Raw genomic sequence first — 20,292 nt, 5'->3', positions numbered from 1 at the left:
GCTTTTAGGGTCAAAATCATGAAGTGTAATGGCACAGAAGTGAGTCATTAACTGATGGGAGCTTTATCAATGCAAATTTTAGCCTCATTTTACTGCTCACTGCCCTGTTTTTCAAGGAAGCCTCTTCCCTAAAGATTAATTATAGACTGAGCTTCAACAGCACTTCTTGGCAGTAAACTTAACCTTATTCGTTATTTACTAAAAAAAATTGCATTCAATGGTACCTTAAATAAAGGATAAACATGATATTTTGCACCACTATGCATGCAAACTGACCCTTCTCTGTTACTATCATGCACGCTGGATTAGTAAACCCATTCAAGTGTACAGAAAGGAAAATGATCAGTCCACAAATGTTTTATCTAACTGCTAAGACATGCAATGCAGAGAAAAAGATATTTCAACAACTATTTCCAAGCATTTTCCTTCAGTGAGAATCAATGATATAGACAAGAAGATGATCATTAATGGAGAATGTGTGGAGCAGGTTAAGACCTACAAGTATCTGGGAGTACAGTTAGACGAGAAGCTAGACTGGACTGCCAACACAGATGCCTTGTGCAGGAAGGCACAGAGTCGACTGTACTTCCTAAGAAGGTTGGCGTCATTCAATGTCTGTAGTGAGATGCTGAAGATGTTCTATAGGTCAGTTGTGGAGAGCGCCCTCTTCTTTGTGGTGGCGTGTTGGGGAGGAAGCATTAAGAAGAGGGACGCCTCACGTCTTAATAAGCTGGTAAGGAAGGCGGGCTCTGTCGTGGGCAAAGTACTGGAGAGTTTAACATCGGTAGCTGAGCGAAGGGCGCTGAGTAGGCTACGGTCAATTATGGATAACTCTGAACATCCTCTACATAGCACCATCCAGAGACAGAGAAGCAGTTTCAGCGACAGGTTACTATCGATGCAATGCTCCTCAGACAGGATGAAGAGGTCAATACTCCCCAATGCCATTAGGCTTTACAATTCTACCGCCAGGACTTAAGAACTTTTTAAAAGCTATTATTAATGCTTTTTGAGATAGTGATTTAGATGCATATCATATTCTTTACTGAGTTAAGTATTGTATGTAATTAGTTTTGCTACAACAAGTGTATGGGACATTGGAAAAAAGTTGAATTTCCCCATGGGGATGAATAAAGTATCTATCTATCTATCTAAATGGCTGGGCGGGATGTTATGTAGGAAATCAGATATACAAAATGAGGTAAGATTCTAAACTGAATTTAACTGAATTCTAAACTGAATAGAGTTGCTTTAGCATAGGAGATAAATCAGAAATAAACTGTTTTCATGATCCTGGGGATTACTCCATCATCACATTACACAGCAGAGTCATTAGATTAATAATGTTAATAATCATGTGAAATACAAAGCACACTGCTACTATGTCCTGCAAGTTTCTTGAACCAGCTAAAGCTTACTGTCCCTTCAGCTAATAGTCTGATCATGGCTGATTTTAATCTCAATTTCATCAGCCCCAAATACACTCTTCTTGGGCATCCAACCAGTACTGGTGTTGATTATAACTAACATTTCAGGGTAATGAAATGTTCGAAACATTTCATTATCGAAACGCTGATTATAATCAATACCTTTATCTGGCTGGAAACCTGAGAAGAGTTTATTCATCATATATGCTGGGAAAGCACTAGATGCTTTTTCATCAGCCTCCTTTGTGCTGTAAACTGACCTTCAAGCAGAACGGCATTTTAGGGGTGTTTGGTGAAGTACTTCACATTTTCACCACCCTGGGAATAAGAGCTTAATGACAGCATCCCTGACTGCCTTAGCTCTGGGAAGTCAGTGCTGGAACACAACACAGACCAAGGTCCTCTTGATTTTTAAATCACCCCATTATCTTCCATTCCCAATTATCTGTGTATCCAAACTACCTTCATTCTGTTTCAATATAGAGATATTGAAATAGTTGAGTTGGATACCATAGTTAAACTACACTTCGTCCTTAGTTGGCCTGTGTACTTGATGGCTCTGGGCCTGTTCATCAAGATGTGGGGGAAGGGGAATCTTAATGAAACTTATAAATATTTAAATACCTGAACACAGTGGACATTGAAAGGGTGTTTCCACTAGTAGGAGGGTCTAGGATCCAAGGACACAGCTTCAAAATAAAGGGACATCCCTTTATATCTAAGATGATAAGGAATTTCTTCAGCCAGAGGGTGAGGAGAATCTGATGAATTCGTTGCCATAAAGGGCTGTGGAGATCTAGTATCTGGGTATATTTAAGGCAGAAATTAATTATTAAAGGAGTTAAAGGTAACAGGAAGGTGGTGTGAAAATGGGGTTGAAAAAAAATCAGCCATGATTGAACAGATCAGTAGACTTGATGGACTGATTTGGTCCTATATCTTATGAGGTTTATGGTTGTTATTTAAATACCAGTATGTTGCCAATTGGCCGGATTCTGTTTGGAATACAAAACAGTTCTCAGGAACAGAACCCTGCCATAACCTGGTGAGGGCTTGTAGTCACGACACAACAGCAGATTATTCAATTGTGTTAGGCATTTTAGCTGCACTGTATTTCATCCTTATCCAGGTATAATCCTGGACAGCAATTAGTAGCAGATACTCTACATAGTTCCTAAAGTCAGCTAAACTAATGATAACAGTTGGAACGTTCCAACCACTATTGACACATTTTTTGTGTTGGGAATAGCAGATGCACAGAGACGTTGAGTTCCCATACATTCTGATTACTGCTATGTGGAATCAATATTAATGCTAATTTATTCTGTACTTTATTCCATCAATAAGAGATCATATTCTTCTTGCTCACCTGGTAACTGGAGATCTTCGCTGAAAGGTTAATGTTTGGTGTTTCATCACTGCAATAAAACAAAACTTTTAGTATAATGTCAGCTGTGGTATCTGAATTAAAACTAGGGGCTTCAAAACATAATACAGTAGAACAAAATGACACATGCTACATCAAACTATAGAACAAAATTTAAAATTATGTCAGGCCTAGACAGAGTCATCAGCTGTTATCCTTTGCCCAGGGTCGAAATATCTAATACTAGGAGGTATGTGCTCAAGGTGGGGGGGAGGGTGCAATTTAAAAGGAGGTGTGTGTGGCAAGTTTTTTTGAATGATGGAATGCACTGCCAGGGCTGGTGATGGAAGCAGATACTTAGTCAATTGTCAAGATCAGCATTTACAACCCTTCTCCCATTTGCTCCTAAATTGAAATTGAAGCAAAAAATTGCTATAGAAGAAAATTTGATACAAAAGCAGGAGATGTTTGAGGCACCGAGCAGGTCAGGTAATGTCTGGTTTGTTTTTGTCTTTGAACTGACTGACCTGTTGGGCCATTTCAGGAATCAGCTAGGAATCAACTACCTTGGAGTCACATTAAGGCATATTAGGAGGGTTAAAGGGTCTCTGTGCCTCATACTGGTTTTCAGATAAGCCAATTGTGTTCTAGTTATTTTTACCACTGATTATTAACTGTACTAAAAACTAAGGGTGGGATGTGAATTTATCTCTCTGCATCGTTCATGCAAGCTTCTAGATTATAAACCCTGTAATTTTAACCACTGAATCCTCTCAGTCCTCATACACGCTCCAACAATGCTAGTGGAAAAGAAAGTTCCAAGATTTAGATCCATTAACGGTGATGCACTAGTGATATATTTACAGCAAACATAGGCATTGGTGACCCATCCTATTATTTCTTTTGACAACTAGGTGGGAGAGATTTTGGATTTGGAGAAGCCTTAGTGGCTACACTGCAGCCACTGGGCACTGGTGCTGGCAAGAATGCAACTGTAGAGTGAGTTGTGTGTGGAAAACCAGTCAAGTGGACAGTGTTGCCTTGGATGGTGATAAGCTTTTTAGAGGCTGTTGGATTTGAACTCACAGTCAAGCAGTACGTGTACCATCACACTCCTGATCTGTGCCTTGTAGGTGGTGAAAAAAATTGGAGTGACAGGAAGCAAGTTACAAGATACCCAGCCTCTTACTGCTCTCGTGGCCACTAATAAGGTTGGCCCCAATACGTTCCTTGTCAATTAAAGACCTGCTGCAATTGTGTTATGCCCTAAATATGATACTATCACACTGGATACAATCCTCGAACATGAACAAGTCATGATGTGCAGACATCACTGATGTACTATACATAATACAATTTGTATAAAGGTTAGAATTAGCCAACCACATTAATCAGAACAAAAACAAGCCATAACTAAAAAGAGTACTTAAGCAAATGTACAGTGCATGATTATTTCTAATAACTAATTTTGCAATCTGTAAAACAAAAGCATCTAAAATATCAAAGGAGATGACCAATTAATTTAATCGTGTAAAAACAAAGTCAAAGTTTAAAGCTATCCATGTATATTAACAACCTAGATGTGAATGTAGGAGCAATGATTAGTAAGTCTGCAGATGACTACCACTTGGTGGTGTTGTCGAAGGTGATGGGGACATGTTAGGCAACACAAGGATATTGATGAACTGGTAGATTGAACAATAGGCAGATGGAATTTAATACTAATCAATGTGAAGTGAATCAGTTCACAGTTTTTAATTAGGATAGTGCTCGTATCATTCCTCATTGGACCCGAGTGAATATTAAAGAATACGGGAACCCTGCATACAAGTCCAAAGATCTCTGAAGGTGGTAGCACTGGTAGGCAGGGTGGTGGAAATGCAATATCAAATGTTTGCTTTCATTAGCAAGGCACAGAATACAAGAGGAAGGAGGCCTTAGCACAACTTCATAAATCACTGGTTAGTCCTATATGGAATACTGAGCACAGTTCTGGTCACCACACTTCAAGGAGGATATGATTACTTTGGAGTGGTCGCAGAGGAGATTTGCCAGATGCTGCATGGATAAGTTGAAAGTCGAGTTTATTGTCATGCACAAGTAAGTTTTTCATTTGATTTGAATGCAAGTGTAACAAAAACTTGTTAGTGATATCACAAGTACGTAGCATCAGATAGACAACATTGCATAAGATATAGGAAACAGTGTTACACCACTTGGCCCATCGAGGCTACTCCACCATCACCCTGACACAGAGGCGTCAAGAAAACAACTTTTCCCTCAACGTCGCAAAAACAAAGGAGCTGGTTGTGGATTACAGAAGGAATAGAGACAGGCTAACCTCTATAGACATCAATGGATTTGGGGTTGAGAGGGTAAACAGTTTTAAGTTCCTTGGCATTACATCACTGAGGATCTCATGTGATCTGTACACACCAGCTGCATGGAGAAAAAGGCACAACGGTGCCTCTTTCACCTCAGATGGTTGAAGAAGTTTGGTTTGGCCCCCCAAATTCTAAGAACTTTCTACAGGGGCACAATTGAGAGCATCCTGACTGACTGCATCACTGCCTGGTATTGGAACTGTACTTCCTTTAATCACAGGACACTGCAGAGAGTGGTGTGGACAGCCCAGTGCATCTCTAGATATGAACTTCCCACTATTCAGGACACTTACAAAGACAGGTATGTAAAAAGGGCCCATAGGATCATTGGGGACCTGAGTCACCCCAATCACAAACTGTTTCAGCTGCTACCATCCAGGAAACGGTACCGCAGCATAAAAGCCAGGACCAACAGGCTCCGGGACAGCTTCTTCCACCAGGTCATCAGACTGCTTAATTCATGCTGACATTACCATATTTCTATGTTATATTGACTATCCTGTTGTACATAATATTTATTATAAATTACGATACTTGCACATTTGAATGGAGACGTAAAAATTTTTACTCATTTATCTGAAGGACGTAAGTAATGAAGTCAATTAAATTCATTGGTTCAAGGTCAAGATTAAGAGGAGCTGAGACAGTGTCCTCTGTTCTTTAGACTCTCCCACTACAGAAAACATTCTCTCCACGTCCCCCATCAAGGCCTTTCACCATTTGATAGATTTCAATGAGGTCATCCATCATTCTTCTGAATTCCAGTGAATACAGGACCAGAGCCATCAAACACTCTTCATATGACAAGCTATTTAATCCTGAAATTATATTCACGAACCTCCTTTGAACCCTCTCTAGATTTAACACATCCTTTCTAAGAGTCCCACAACTGCTCACAATATTCCAAGTAAGGCCTCACCAGTGCTTTCATATGAGAAGCATAAATTAAATGAATGATATACATCTTTTACAAGAAAAAGCAAGTTATACTGCAACACATACCAAACATCACTAGGTCAGGCAGCATTCTATGGAAGGGAATAAACGGTCGACATTTTGGGACAAAGTCCTTCAATTGTTTATGCCCTTCTATGGATGCTGCCAGATTTGTTGAGTTCCTCCAGCATTTTCTGTCCGTTGCTCAAGATTTGCAGCTTCTGCAGAATCTCTTACACCAATATACTGCAAAGTAGTCATGGGGTTGTTATGCTAAGGCAGTGATTAGAACTGTGCAGGCTGGTCCAAGAACCTCAAGGTTGAAGAGAGACTGCTGTTATTGAACCAGGTGGTGTGGGATTTCCCGCCCAATGGCAGGAATGGAATCCATGGAATAACATGGCTTAGATTGTGAGGATCTTTGCCTTCTTAATACAGTGCCTCATGTACATTGCACCAAAGGTGGGGAGGGCTATGCATGTGCATCTGATGTATTACCCTGAGTCTACACTCTACCTGAGACAGTATGTTTCAGTTATGAGGAGAGGCCTGAAAAGACAAAAGGTTGTTTTCCTTGGGAGCGAAAGAAGCTAAGGGAGGACCTGATAAAGATATCAAAACTATCAGGACATCGCTAGGCATAAATAGGTTGATGTGCCTGTTCCATTTTGTTCTTCTTTTGTGCAGAAGGAGGGATTTGTCTGTTCCATTTTTGTTTATTTTCTTTTATGTGGGGAGGTGGGATTTAAGGGTTGATGATCTTTCTTTCTTGGCTTCGTGGCTGCTTGGAGGAGAAGAATTTCAGAGTTGTACACTTTAATAATAAATGAACTTTTGAAACTACTCTCCAAAGCAAAGGTGTCTAACACTAGAGAGCATTGGTTCAAGGTCAAGAGTACAAAATTTAGATGGGAACTGAGGAAGAGTTGTTTTACACCAATGATGGTTGGATTCTGAAATGTACTACCTGAGAAGATGACGGAAGCAAAGACACTCACAACACTTAATCACTTTTCCCATCTCTGTCATGAAGTATTTGGCACTCGGATAGATACATGGAAGGGAAACGTTTAGAGGGATAAAGGACAAATGCAAGCAAACGGAACTAAATCCGATGGGTATCTTGGCTAGCATGGAGAGGGTGGACTGACCTGTTCCAACCTGTAAGACTCCATGAATTCAGGAATGACTGGCAACTTAAGATACACACAGGGTACCTGCTCTAGTTGAGTAAGGCACAAAATACATAGGACAGATTATTTCAGTTATTCAACTCACTAACTAGGTCACAATTGTGTTCTGTGGTGGCACAAAAGTTAATTACTGGGTTAATACTACAAAGGCCTGGACAAATGTTGCAGAGACCCAACTTGAAATCCTTGCTCCATATCAACTGAGGAATTTAACAACCTGCAATTCTGAAATGTTACTGATGTGGCCTAGCAGGGTACTCAGTTCAACAATATTCTTCTTGAAATATGAATAAATATTATTGCTGCACTATAAGGAGATGTTGGCTGCAGGCATTTGGAAGTATGTTGCTAGAGGTACATAATTATGGCTTGGAGGAGAGTCTGTCAAGATTTTGGAACTGAGGAGGAATCAAATTATAAGAGCTTAAGACCTGTAAACAGTTAACAACAGAGGGGAACAATGGACTTAAGCAGTGGAATGACTGGAGAGGTATTGCCAAAACAATTTAACCCAATGAGCAATGGGGAAGCAGACCTCACTACCTAAAAGAGCAGTGAAAGCAGAACCCCATATGAACCAGTGCCTGGATGAGGACTTGACCAAGGATTGGAATTGAAAATAAAGGGCCACTTAGGTTAGCATGGAAAGTGGGTCTAACAGCTACCCCCAACTGTATATGTCTCTGGCTCAATGATCAGTGCAACCTGTGTTACTTTCAATCATTCCTGTGTCAGCGAGGAATCCAGTTGTTTAAAACTATTCTGAGTTTTAATTTGCCTTCACTTTAATGGGAAGATTCCACAGCTTAAGGCAAGCAGAGAATGTCTCCTTAGTGAAGTACAAGAATTTACAACAACATGGGCCAGGGTAGAAGGACTATGATTTAAACAGTCCTTATCATTTGACAAGTTTACTTTTGTCCATTCCTATATTAAACATCTCAAACATTCAGATTTCTTTTACTTTATCATGGAAGACTTTACTTCAGCCTTCTTGGGCAGTCTAGATTATTTCACAAGTAATCAGTCATACACGCCAGGAGGTTCCAGTGTACATTCTGATCTGGGCTGATTTTAGCTCATAATTGACCTCTGTGCTTCAGTAAAGATGTGGATAAAATGTGCTGTCCTTCCAGACTAGAGAAGCTGCTGCTACTGCAGATGGTCACTGAGTGATGGCAGATTCAAGTTCAGTTTCTATCGCCATATGGCAGCCTTCAACTTTTGAGGAAAATCCTTAGTAAAATATGAAGGGCAGGAAGTCATTAAGATGATAGGTATAAATTTTTCTCTTCATAACAATGGGAAAAGTATAACCAAGAAAGACGCAGATAGAAGAAAGCTTAATAAACAAAATATTTTGTCCCTTTCTATTGCAACAACAAAAAAATGGAAGTAAAGAGAAGAAAACATGCTTTACTGGCGGTGTCTGAACAAGCAAGAAGTGGTTGAACAGGATAAAGATCTATTACACCAATATCCTTAAGATTCAGATTCAACCTTGTGTTTGTGTTGAGAGGCAGGGAAATTTTAACAATATCACAATTAAATGAAAAGCCACCTTGACATATATGACAAATCTGTTGGAATTCTTTGAAGAAATAACAAGCAGGATAGACAAAGGATGGTTGATGTTGTGTACGTGGATTTTCAGAAGGCCTTTGACAAGGTGCCACACATGAGGCTGTTTAACAAGCTACGAGCCCTTGGTATTACAGGAAAAATTCTAGCCTGTATAAAGCAGTGGCTGATTGGAGGATAATCAAAGAGTGGGAATAAAGGGAGCCTTTTCTGGTTGGTTGCCGGTGACTGGTGGTGTTGCTAGGGGTCTGTGTTGGGACTGATAATTTTTACTACACTCAATGATTTTATGGTGGAATTGATGGCTTTGTTGCAAAGTTTGCAAATGATGTGAAGATATGCAGAGGGGCTGGTAGTTTTGAGGAAGTAGAGAGGTTACAGAAGGACTTAGATTAGGAGAATGGACAAAAAATGGCAGATGGAATACAGTGTTGGGAGGTGTATGGTCATGCACTTTGGTAGAAAAAATGAAAGGGTTGATAATTTTCTAAATGAACAGAAAGTACAAAAAACTGAGGCGCAAAGGAGTCCTTGTGCAGGATTCTCTAAAGGTTAATTTGCAGGTTGGGTCGGTGGTGAGGAAGGAAAATGTGATGTTAGCATTCATTTCAAGAGAATGAGAATATAAAAGTCAGAATGTAATGTTGAAACTTTATAAAGCATTGGTGAGGCCTCAATTAGAATATTGAGAGCAATTTTAGGCCTCTTATCTAGAAAGGATGTGCTGAAACTGAAGAGAGTTCAAAGAAAGTTCACAAAAATGATTCCTTGATTGAATGGCTTGTGATACAAAGAGTGTATGATGGCTCTGGGCCTGTATTCACTAGAATTCAGAAGGATGAGGGGTGACCTCATTGAAACCTATCAAATGGTGAAAGGCCTTGATAGAGAGGATGTGGAGAGGATGTTTCCTGTGGTGGGAGAATCTAAGACTAGAGGGCACAGCCTCAGAATAGAGGGATGTCTTTAGAGAACAGAGATTAGGAAATACTTGTTTAGCCAGAGAGTGGTGGATCTGTGGAATTCTTTGCCACAGGCAGCTGTGGAGGGCAAGTCTTTAATGTATTCTTACGGCACTGGTTGATAGATTCTTGATTGGTCAAGGATATGGGGAGAAGGCAAGAGACTGGTATTGAGAAGAAAACTGGATCAGCCATGATGAAATGGCAAAGCAGACTCAATGGGCCAAATGGCCTAATTACACTCCTATATATTATGGCTTGAATCTGGCATTGAAACAATGTCTCTACCTTCTAACAATCTGCTGTAGCCTTTGACCTACTATGTGCTTTTTACAATGTACTGTATATATAAAGTAGCACAAACAGTAGCCAGTTTGCCAATTAAAAAAAAACCTTCCCCAAACATGAATTTGAAAATGAGAGATCATTGTTTCAAAAAAACTTGACTGAGGGAAAAGTACTTGGAAACCTCCACTTATCATCAAACTAATGCTGAACAGTTTTTTGTATGGGGGCTCAGTTGCTGAGTTTATTTAAAATGGGGTTTGAAATAGCTTTGGATATGAAAGGAATGAAAGTACATAAGAGTTGGTGCAGAAAAGCATCGCTGAGGTGAAAATATGTCTGATAAACAAACTTCTTACATAAAGAAGCAGGCACAATGGTCTACTCTTGTTTATGATCTGCTTAAGAAAAATCAAAGGGGAACTGGCTGTTTATTATCTTCAAGATGGCGGCACAATGCAGTTTGCAGCGGCCTCTCTGGAGTTGATATCTGTTATTTGTCAAGCAGGGTGCCATGCACAATCCTAATCTGATGAAAAATGGACGTGGGAGCACGGAGGAACATCTGGAAATCTCCAGGAAGGCCTTCTTTGTTGCTGTTGCTGTTGTGAGGTCTGGGTCTCTGCTAGGAAGAACAGGCCCCCAGTCCTCGGGGTCGCGTTGCCGGTGGCAGGGGCGTTGTAGTCCACTCGACAGAGGATGGTGCTCAGAGAGGCTGTGCTGGAGGGGATGGTTGGAGACTTAGATATTCGACAGACTCGGAGTCCACTGCGGTCAGGGTGCTTTCAGTGTGTGCTGCGTCTGTGGCGCCATGAAATTCCATATTCCCTTCTGCCACCTGTGCGGGTTGATGAGTCTATCGGGACCCTGAGGACTTGTGGAAACTGTGTGGTGGTTTCTTTCAAACTTATGGTCTTGTAACATCATTGGACTATTTTTACTGTGCCCATGGTCTGTTTTTTTTATCAATTAAGGTATGTTTGTATGTTATAACTATGTGGTTTTGTGTAGGTCTTGTAACTTTAGTTTTTGGTTTGTTGGGTGGTAGACTTGGTCTCCTGACTTGGTGTGTCTGGGTAGTCTTGTTTTGTCTGGTGGGTTTGGAGCTACTTTCTGGGGAATGCACTAAGATGGTAGCGCGATATTAATATGCAGCAGCCTCTCCGGACTCTGGATTTGGGGATTGCCAAATGTTATGTGGATTTTCTGGTGTAGTCTGTTTTGTCGTGTACTTTTGTGATATCATTCTGGAGGAATGTTGTTTGATTTTTTAACTGCATTGCAGTTGTGGTTTCTAAATGACAATAAACTGAAATTCAATTCAATTCAATTAATGTCTCGTTTAAAAATGGAACATTCTACATTGAAAGTTCTTGAGCTCAGGCCTCTAAAGCATGAAACAAATTTCAAGCACCTGCTAGCAACTCAGCACTTTCTTCAAGCATTACTCTATTTCAAATTAAATAGAGTAATAGAATCATTGAAATGCACAGTACAACAGGCTATTCAGCCCATCTAATCCATGCCAGATCATTTATAATGCCATCGACCTCCACTGACAACATAGCCCTCCATGTACCTATCCAAACTTCGCTTAAACATTGAGATCGAGCTCACATGCGCCACTTAGGCTGGCGGCTCATCCCACACTGTCACAACCTCTGAGTGAAATGCAAAATGTGTTCAGGAAAGTTTTCTAAATCAATATTTAGAGGTACCGACTAGAGAGAATGCAATATTAGATCTCCTATTAGAAAATAAGTTAGGACAGATGACAGAAGTGTATAGGGGAACACTTTGGTTCCAGTGATCATAACACCATTAGTTTCAACTCAATCATGGATAAAGATAGATGAGAATACAGGCACTGTCACTCTCATACCTTGTATACCTGTATTTCTAGACAGCTATACCATTCAATAAAAATTTTTTGGGAAGCAACAACTTTTTTAAGAAAACAATAAAGCTAAGTACAACAAAAAATAATGATACTAAGGTAGCTGGTGTTGTGGATAATGAAGTAGGTTTTCTAAGTTTGCAGAGAAATTTAGGGCTGAACGATGGCAGATGGAGTTTAATGCTGATAAGTGTGAGGTGCTACATTTTGGTAGGAATAATCCAAATAGGACATACATGGTAAATGGTAGGGCATTGAAGAATGCAGAAGAATAGAGATATCTAGGAATAATGGTGCATAGTTCCCTGAAGGTGGAATCTCACGTGGATAGGGTGGTGAAGAAAGCTTTTGGTATGTTGGCCTTTATAAATCAGAGCATTGAGTATAGAAGTATTCTCCCCACCACCCCACCCACCCCCCCAGGACTTCTACCCGCCCTGGATCTGTTTATCTCTAAATACTGTCGGGACATTAACCGTCTCGACTTCACCACCCCTTGCTCCAATTCCAACCTTACCCCCTCTCCATTCCCTCCACAACAATCCCAACCTTACCATCAAACCCACTGATAAGGGGGGTGCTGTTGTCGTCTGGTGCACTGACCAGTACATAGCGGAGGCACAACGACAACTCGCTGACAGCTCATCTTATCTACCCCTGGACCATGACCCCACTAGGGAGCACCAGTCCATTGTCTCCCAAACCATATCCAATCTCATCAGCTCAGGAGATCTCCCATCCACGGCCACCAAACTTATAGTTCCCGTATTCTGCACTTCTCGTTTCTACCTCCTACCTAAGATTCACAAACCTGCCTGTCCAGGCAGACCCATTGTCTCTGCTTGCTCCTGCCCCACTGAACTCATTTTTGCCTATCTCGACTCTGTTTTATCTCCCCTTGTTCAATCCTTTCCCACCTATGTCCGTGATACTTCCCATGCCTTACATCTCTTCAAAGATTTCAAGTTCCCTGGCCCCCACCGCCTCATTTTCACCATGGACGTCCAGTCCCTATATACCCCTATCCCCCACCAGGAAGGTCTCCAAGCTCTCCAAGTCTGGATTCCAGACCCAGCCAGTCACCCACTACCACCACTCTTCTCCGCCTTGCGGAATTAGTCCTCACCCTTAATAATTTCTCCTTTGGCTCCTCCCACTTCCTCCAAACTAAAGGTGTAGCCATAGCCATGGGCAACCGCATGGGTCCTAGCTATGCCTGCCTTTTTGTCGGCCAAGTGGAGCAATCTACGTTCCAAGCCGACACCGGTATCTGTCCTCCTCTTTTCTTACGCTATATCGACGACTGCATCGGCGCTGCTTCCTGCACACATGCTGAGCTCGTCGACTTCATTAACTTCGCCTCCAACTTTCACCCCACCCTCAAACTCACCTGGTCTATTTCCAACACCTCCCTTCCCTTTCTAGATCTTTCTGTTTCTATCTCTGGAGACAGCCTATCCACCGATGTCTACTACAAACCTACAGGCGTCATCACTACCTCCTCCCATAGATGCTCTCTGGCCTGCTGAGTTCTGCCAGCATTTTATGTTTTCATTGAGTATAGGAGTTGGGATGTAATGTTAAAATTGTACAAGGCATTGGTAAGGCCAAATTTGGAGTATTGTGTACAGTTCTGGTCACCGAATTATCGGAAAGATGTCAACAAAATAGAGAGAGTACAGAGAAGATTTACCAGAATGTTACCTGGGTTTCAGCACCTAAATTACAGGGAAAGATTGAACAAGTTAGGTCTTTATTCTTTGGAGCGTAGGTTGAGGGGGGACTTGATAGAGGTATTTAAAATTATGAGGGGGATAGATAGAGTTGATGTGGATAGGCTTTTTCCATTGAGAGTAGGGGAGATTCAAACAAGAGGACATGAGTTGAGATTTAGGGGGCAAAAGTTTAAGGGTAACAAGAGGGGGAATTTCTTTACTCAGAGAGTGCTAGCTGTGTGGAATGAGCTTCCAGTAGAAGTGGTAGAGGCAGGTTCAGTAATATCATTTAAAGCAAAATTGGATAGGTATATAGACAGGAAAGGAATGGAGGGTTATGGGATGAGTGCGGGTCAGTGGAATTAGGTGAGAGTAAGCGTTTGGCACGGACTAGAAGGGCTGAGATGGCCTGTTTCCGTACTGTAATTGCTATATGGTCCTCAGGTTGAGGTTCTAAACTGTAAAAAGCCCAAATTTGAAGAAATGAGAAAGGATCTAAAAAGCGTGGATTGGGACAGGTTGTTCTCTGGCAAGGATGTTGTTGGTAAGTGGGAGGCTTTCAAAGGAGAAATTCTGAGACTGCCGTGTTTGTATGTTCCTGGCAGGGTTAAAGGCAAAATGAATAAGAATAAGAAACCTTGGTTCTTGAGGGATATTGGAACTCTGATAAAGAAGAAGAGGGAGATGTATGACATGTATAGGAAACAGGGAGCAAATAAGGTACTTGAGAAATATAAAAAGAGCAAAAAAATACTTAAGAAAGAAATCAGGAGCGCTAAAAGAAGACATGAGGTAACTTTGGCAGTCAAGGTGAAGGATAATCCAAAGAGCTACTACAGGTATATTAAGAGCAAAAGGCTAGTAAGGGATAAAATTGGTTCCCTTGAAGATCAGAGTGGTCGGCTATGTATGGAACCAAAAGAAATGGAGGAGATCTTAAATGGTTTTTTTGTGTCTGTATTTACAAAGGAAACTGGCATGGAGTCAATGGAAATATGGCAAACAAGTAGTAAGTTCATAGAACCTATACAGATTGAAGAGGAGAAGGTGCTTGCTATCTTGAGGCAAATCAGAGCAGATAAATCCCCAGGACCTGACAGGGTATTCCCTCGGACCTTGAAGGAGACTAGTGTTGAAATTGCAGGGACCCTGGCAGATATATTTAAAATGTCGGTATCTATGGGTGAGGTGCTGGAGGATTGGAGGCTAGCTCATGTTGTTCCGTTGTTTAAAAAAGGCTCTAAAAGTATTCTGGGAAATCATAGGCCGGTAAATTATTAGAAGGAGTACTAAGAGATAGGATCTACAAGTATTTAGATAGACAGAGACTTATTAAGAAGAGTCAACACAGCTTTGTGCGTGGTAGGTCATGTTTAACAAATCTATTAGAATTTTTCAAGGAGGTTACCAGGAGAGTGGATGTTGTCTACATGGACTTCAGTAAGGCCTTTGACAAGGTCCTGCATGGGAGGTTAGTTACGAAGATTCAGTTGCTAGGTATACATGGTGAGGTGGTAAATTGGATTAGACATTGGCTCAGTGGGAGAAGTCACGGAGTGGTAGTGGAGGATTGCTTCTCTGAGTGGAGGCCTGTGTCTAGTGGTGTGCCACAGGGATCGGTGCTGGGTCCATTGTTATTTGTCATCTACATCAATGATCTGGATGATAATGTGGTAAATTGGATCAGCAAATTTGCTGATGATACAAAGACTGGAGGTGTAGTGGACAGTGAGGAAGGTTTTCAAAGCTTGCAGAGGGATTTGGACCAGCTGGAAAAATGGGCTGACAAGTGGCAGATGGATTTTAATGCAGTTAAGTGCAGTTGGTTTGGAAGGACAAACCAAGGTAGGACTTACAAGGTAAATGGTAGGGCACTGAGGAGTGCAGCAGAACAGAGGGATCTGGGAATACAGATACAAAATTCCCTAAAAGTGGTGTCACAGGTAGATACAGTAGTAAAGAGAGCTTTTGGTACATTGGCCTTTATAAGTCTAAGTATTGAGTATAAAAGTTGGATTGTTATGGTGAGGTTGTATAAGGCATTGGTGAGGCTGAATTTCGAGTACTGTGTGCAGTTTTGGTCTCCGAATAACAGGAAAGAAATTAATAAGGTTGAAAGAGTGCAGAGAAGGTTTACAAGGATGATGCTGGGACTTGAGAAACTGAGTTACTGAGAAAGGTTGAATAGGTTAGGACTTTATTCCCTGGAGCATAGAAGAATGAGGGGAGACTTGATAGAGGTATATAACCTGGAGCGTAGAAGAATGAGGGGAGACTTGATAGTGGTATATATAATTATGATGGGTATAGATAGAGTGAATGCAAGCAGGCTTTTTCCCACTGAGGTTAGGGGGAGAAAAAAACCAGAGGACATGGGTTAGGGGTGAAGGGGGAATAGTTTAAAGGAACATTAGGGGGGGCTTCTTCACACAGAGAGTGGTGGGAGTGTGGAATGAGCTGCCAGATGAAGTGGTAAATGTGGGCTCACTTTTAGCATTTAAGAAAATCTTGGACAGGTACGTAGATGAGAGGTATATGGAGGAATATGGTCCAGGTGCAGGTCAGTGGGACTAGGCAGAAAAATGGTTTGGCACAGCCAAGAAGGGCCAAAAGGCCTGTTTCTGTGCTGTAATGTTCTATGGTTCTATGAAGACATTTTCCCCTCATATTCCCTTTATACCTCACCTTTCATGCTTAACCCATCACCTCTGGTTGTAGTCCTCATCTAACATCAGTGGAAAAAGCCTGCTTGCATTTAGCCTATCTATACCCCCCATAATTTTGTACATCTCTATCAAATCTCTTATGTTCTAAAGAATAAAGTCCTAACCTATTCAATATTTCCTTATAACTCAGGTCCTCAAGTGCCAGCAACATCCTTGTAAATTTTCCTCGTAATCTTTCAACTTTACTTACACCTTTCCTGTAGGCAGGTGTCAAAAACTGCATACAATACTCCAAATTAGGCCTCACGGAAGTCTTATACAACTTCAACATAACGTCTCATCTCCTGTACTCAATACATTGACTTATGAAGGCCAAAAACTTTCTTTACGACTCTATCTACCTGTGATGCTACTTTCAATGAATCATGGTCCTGTATTCCCAGATATGTTTGGTCTACAGCACTCCTCAGTGCCCTACCGTTCACTGTGTAAGACCTATCCTGGTTGGTCCTACCAAAGAGCAACACCTCACACTTGATTGCATGAAATTCCATCTGCACTCTCCAGTCCAGTTTTCCAGCTAGTCTTCCTCACTATTTATTAAACTCTTAATCTTGGTGTCCACCACAAATTTTCTGATCCAGTTGACCACGTTATCATCCAGATCATTGATATAAATGACAAACAATAACAGACCCAGTACTGATCCCTGCGGCACTCCACTAGTCACAGGCCTCCAGTCAGAGAGGCAACCATTTACTACCAATCTTTGGCTTCTCTAGATTTCTCATGGCTTTTAACAGCTTGCCAATCCTCAAACTTCCCACTAATTTTTGCTCTATTATATGCCCTCTCTTTTGCTTTTATGTTGGCTTTAACTTCCCTTGTCTGAAAGCCTTGCAACCTTGGTGAACTGAGTGACTACAGCCCGTAGCACGTCCTCTGTGTGCATGAGAAGAGCACAGTCATCTGCATATAGTAGTTTGAGATGGGCTCTTGCATGGTTTTTGTTCAGGCAAGAAGGCAAGGGAGGTTAAAGTTATTTCCCTCAGTGCAGAATCTAATGTAGATGCTCTCCGATGTGGTCTCTTTCGCTTCCTGTAGCATCATGATAAAAATGATGGCAAAGAGCGTTGGTGCCAAACACAACCTTGTTTCACACTGGTACTGCTGGGGAATGGGTGAGACAGGTCGCTGTTGTGTTTCGTCTGACCGCTTTGGCCTTTGTGGAGCTGCTGCTGGATGGTGAGGAATTTCGGGGGACAGCCGAGCTTTGATAGAATGCCCCAGAGACTGTCGCGGATTACTGTATCAATGGCCTTGGTCAGGTCAATGCACATCGCGTCCAGTCGCATGTTCTCCTGTATCTAGCGCAGGACGAAGATCATGTCGGATGTGCCTCTGTTCGCACGGATTCCCCGAGGTTGCCTTCGGCAATGGTAGGGAGATTCTGTCCAAGAGAATTCTGGCAAGGATCTTCCTGGCGGTGGCCCACAGGGTAACCCCTCTAGTTTGAGCAATCCGATTTCTCCCCTTTGTTCTTGGACAGGGAGACAATGACAGTGTCGTGTTGCTCATTTGGGACTGAACCTTTCTCTCAATGGAGTGTGAACAGGTTTGTGAGTTCACTCCAAAGAATGTCTCTGCCCATTTTGTATGCTTGAAGATCATTAGATTTTCAGATGTTAAGAGAAATAAGAATGTGGGGTTAACATGGCACTTACAAAGAAGAGCAAATGAAGTCTTATTGAATGATGGAGCTGCATGGCCTACTTCCAGTTTCACATTATTTCTCGAGCTCAAACAGTTTCCTTCTGCAGGTGATAAACTGTTTGAGCTTGAGAATATTTAAATTACTGTGGGAAAAAAATGACATTTTGTGTTTTTGAAATAGTGACCACATGTAGGGTATAGGACAGACAGGCGAAGGTTGATTAACTGTGCAATTTTTGTCTTTTGTCAAAAGTAAGACTGATTTGCTTTTAATTAAATGCAAAGTTGCCAGTGATATTGACTTGATAACTACAACAGTGATTCAGACCAAATTTGCCCTTTCTATATCTCCTCCATACTCTTTGAATGCTTATGACAAACAGTGTGTTCATAGCTTGCATTTGAAGATGCCTTCAGTAACTCGAAACAACCTCTTAAGACACAACTCAAGACTAAAACCAACCAGTGGGTAAAGGTGTACTGACACAAGTGGCTCAGCTGTTAAAAATGGTGCATCCAGTTACTTCTGGCTAAGATGATACTACCAAACGTGTGCAACAGCTTTCTGGTAGTCAAAAAGCTAAGAAATCCAACTAAAAGCATCACTAAAAAAATACTTTTACAGAGGTAAATTGTGCTTAATTCTCACTGCAAATAGTGAATGGAGAGCAATATGAGGCACGTTCTGGGATGAGCTGAGCTGGTATGTTGCAGATGGAGTTCTGATACCCATACAGCTGGCCCGGCAGCCCGGTAGTGAGGCTGGATGCTCTCAGTGCCAAAAGCATAAGTTCTGATGCTCGTTCAACTGGCCCAGGTGCAAGGCTGGATTGCTCCACACGCTGAACCGATTCAAAGAGTTGGAGAGTGGCTTCAGGCTGGGTGACAAAAGCTGGGTCCAGAAACACTGGGCAGTAAAATCTGGGCCCAGAGAGTCACCAGGCGTTAAAATCTGGGCCCAGAGAGCGTCACTGGGCGGTAAAATCCAGGCTCAGGGAGATTCACTGGGTGGTAAAATCCGGGCCCAGAGTGTGTCACTGGGCGGTAAAATCCAGGCCCAGGGAGATTCACTGGGCGATAAAATCTGGGCCCAGAGAGACTCACTGGGTGGTAAAATCTGGGCCCAGAGTGTGTCACTGGGCAGTAAAATTGGGGCCCAGAGAGAGTCAATGGGCGGTAAAATCCAGGCCCAGAGTGTGTGACTGGACGGTAAAATGTTGGCCCAGAGAGAGTCACAGGGTGGTAAAATCCAGGCCCAGAGTGTGTGACTGGACGGTAAAATGTTGGCCCAGAGAGAGTCACAGGGTGGTAAAATCCGGGCCCAGAGAGATTCACTAGGCGGTAAATTCTGGGCCCAGAGAGAGTCACTGGGCAGTAAAATCCGGGCCCAGAGAGAGTCACTAGGTGGTAAAATCCAGGCCCAGAGAGAGTCACTGGGTGGTTAAAACTGGGCCTAGAGAGAGTCACTGGGTGGTGAGTTCTTTCTCCTTGCAAGGGTTTTTTCTTATTTTTAAACCATAAAAGAGTGATAGGGCCACCAAAGTGGGGCTAGAGTCAAAGTGGGAACTTACAGGCTTCACTCAAGTGGCTTTGATGAGAAGAGGCTGAGACCAAAGAAACCATATAACCATATAACAATTACAGCACGGAAACAAGCCATCTCGGCCCTTCTAGTCTGTGTCGAACGCTTACTCTCACCTAGTCCCACCGACCTGCACTCAGCCCATAACCCTCTATTTCTTTCCTGTCCATATACCTATCCAATTTTTTTTTTAAATCACAAAATCGAACCTGCCTCTACCACTTCTACTGGAAGCTCATTCCACACAGCTACCACTCTCTGAGTAAAGAAGTTCCCCCTCTTGTTACCCCTAAACTATTGCCCCTTAACTCTCAACTCATGTCCTCTTGTTTGAATCTCCCCTACCTTCACTGGAAAAAGCCTATCCACACCAACTCTATCTATCCCCCTCCTAATTTTAAATACCTCTATCAAGCCTCCCCTCAACTTTCTACACTCCAAACAATAAAGACCTAACTTGCTCAACCTTTCTCTGTACCTTAGGTGCTGAAACCCAGGTAACATTCTAGTAAATCTCCTCAGTACTCTATCTCTATTTTGTTGACATCTTTCCTATAATTCGGTGACCAGAACTGTACACAATAC

The 20,292-nt window shown here is 41.9% G+C and overlaps 1 protein-coding gene across 5 annotated transcripts in view; it reads right to left on the bottom strand.

Moving 5' to 3' along the window:
• Positions 1-20,292, bottom strand: part of lrch1 (leucine-rich repeats and calponin homology (CH) domain containing 1) — a 502,659-nt gene that overhangs the window by 125,163 nt on the left and 357,204 nt on the right. For all 5 annotated transcript variants that reach the window (XM_073046169.1, XM_073046165.1, XM_073046167.1 and 2 more), the window contains exon 12: positions 2,797-2,845. In XM_073046169.1, coding sequence (XP_072902270.1) covers positions 2,797-2,845 — 49 coding nt within the window. The remainder of the gene's footprint in view (positions 1-2,796; positions 2,846-20,292) is intronic.

Source organism: Hemitrygon akajei, chromosome 5, assembly GCF_048418815.1.
Source record: "Hemitrygon akajei chromosome 5, sHemAka1.3, whole genome shotgun sequence".
NCBI classification, from domain to species: domain Eukaryota; kingdom Metazoa; phylum Chordata; class Chondrichthyes; order Myliobatiformes; family Dasyatidae; genus Hemitrygon; species Hemitrygon akajei.
The sequence above is the reverse complement of the archived record's forward strand: the minus strand, read 5'-3'. Positions and strand labels throughout refer to the sequence as shown.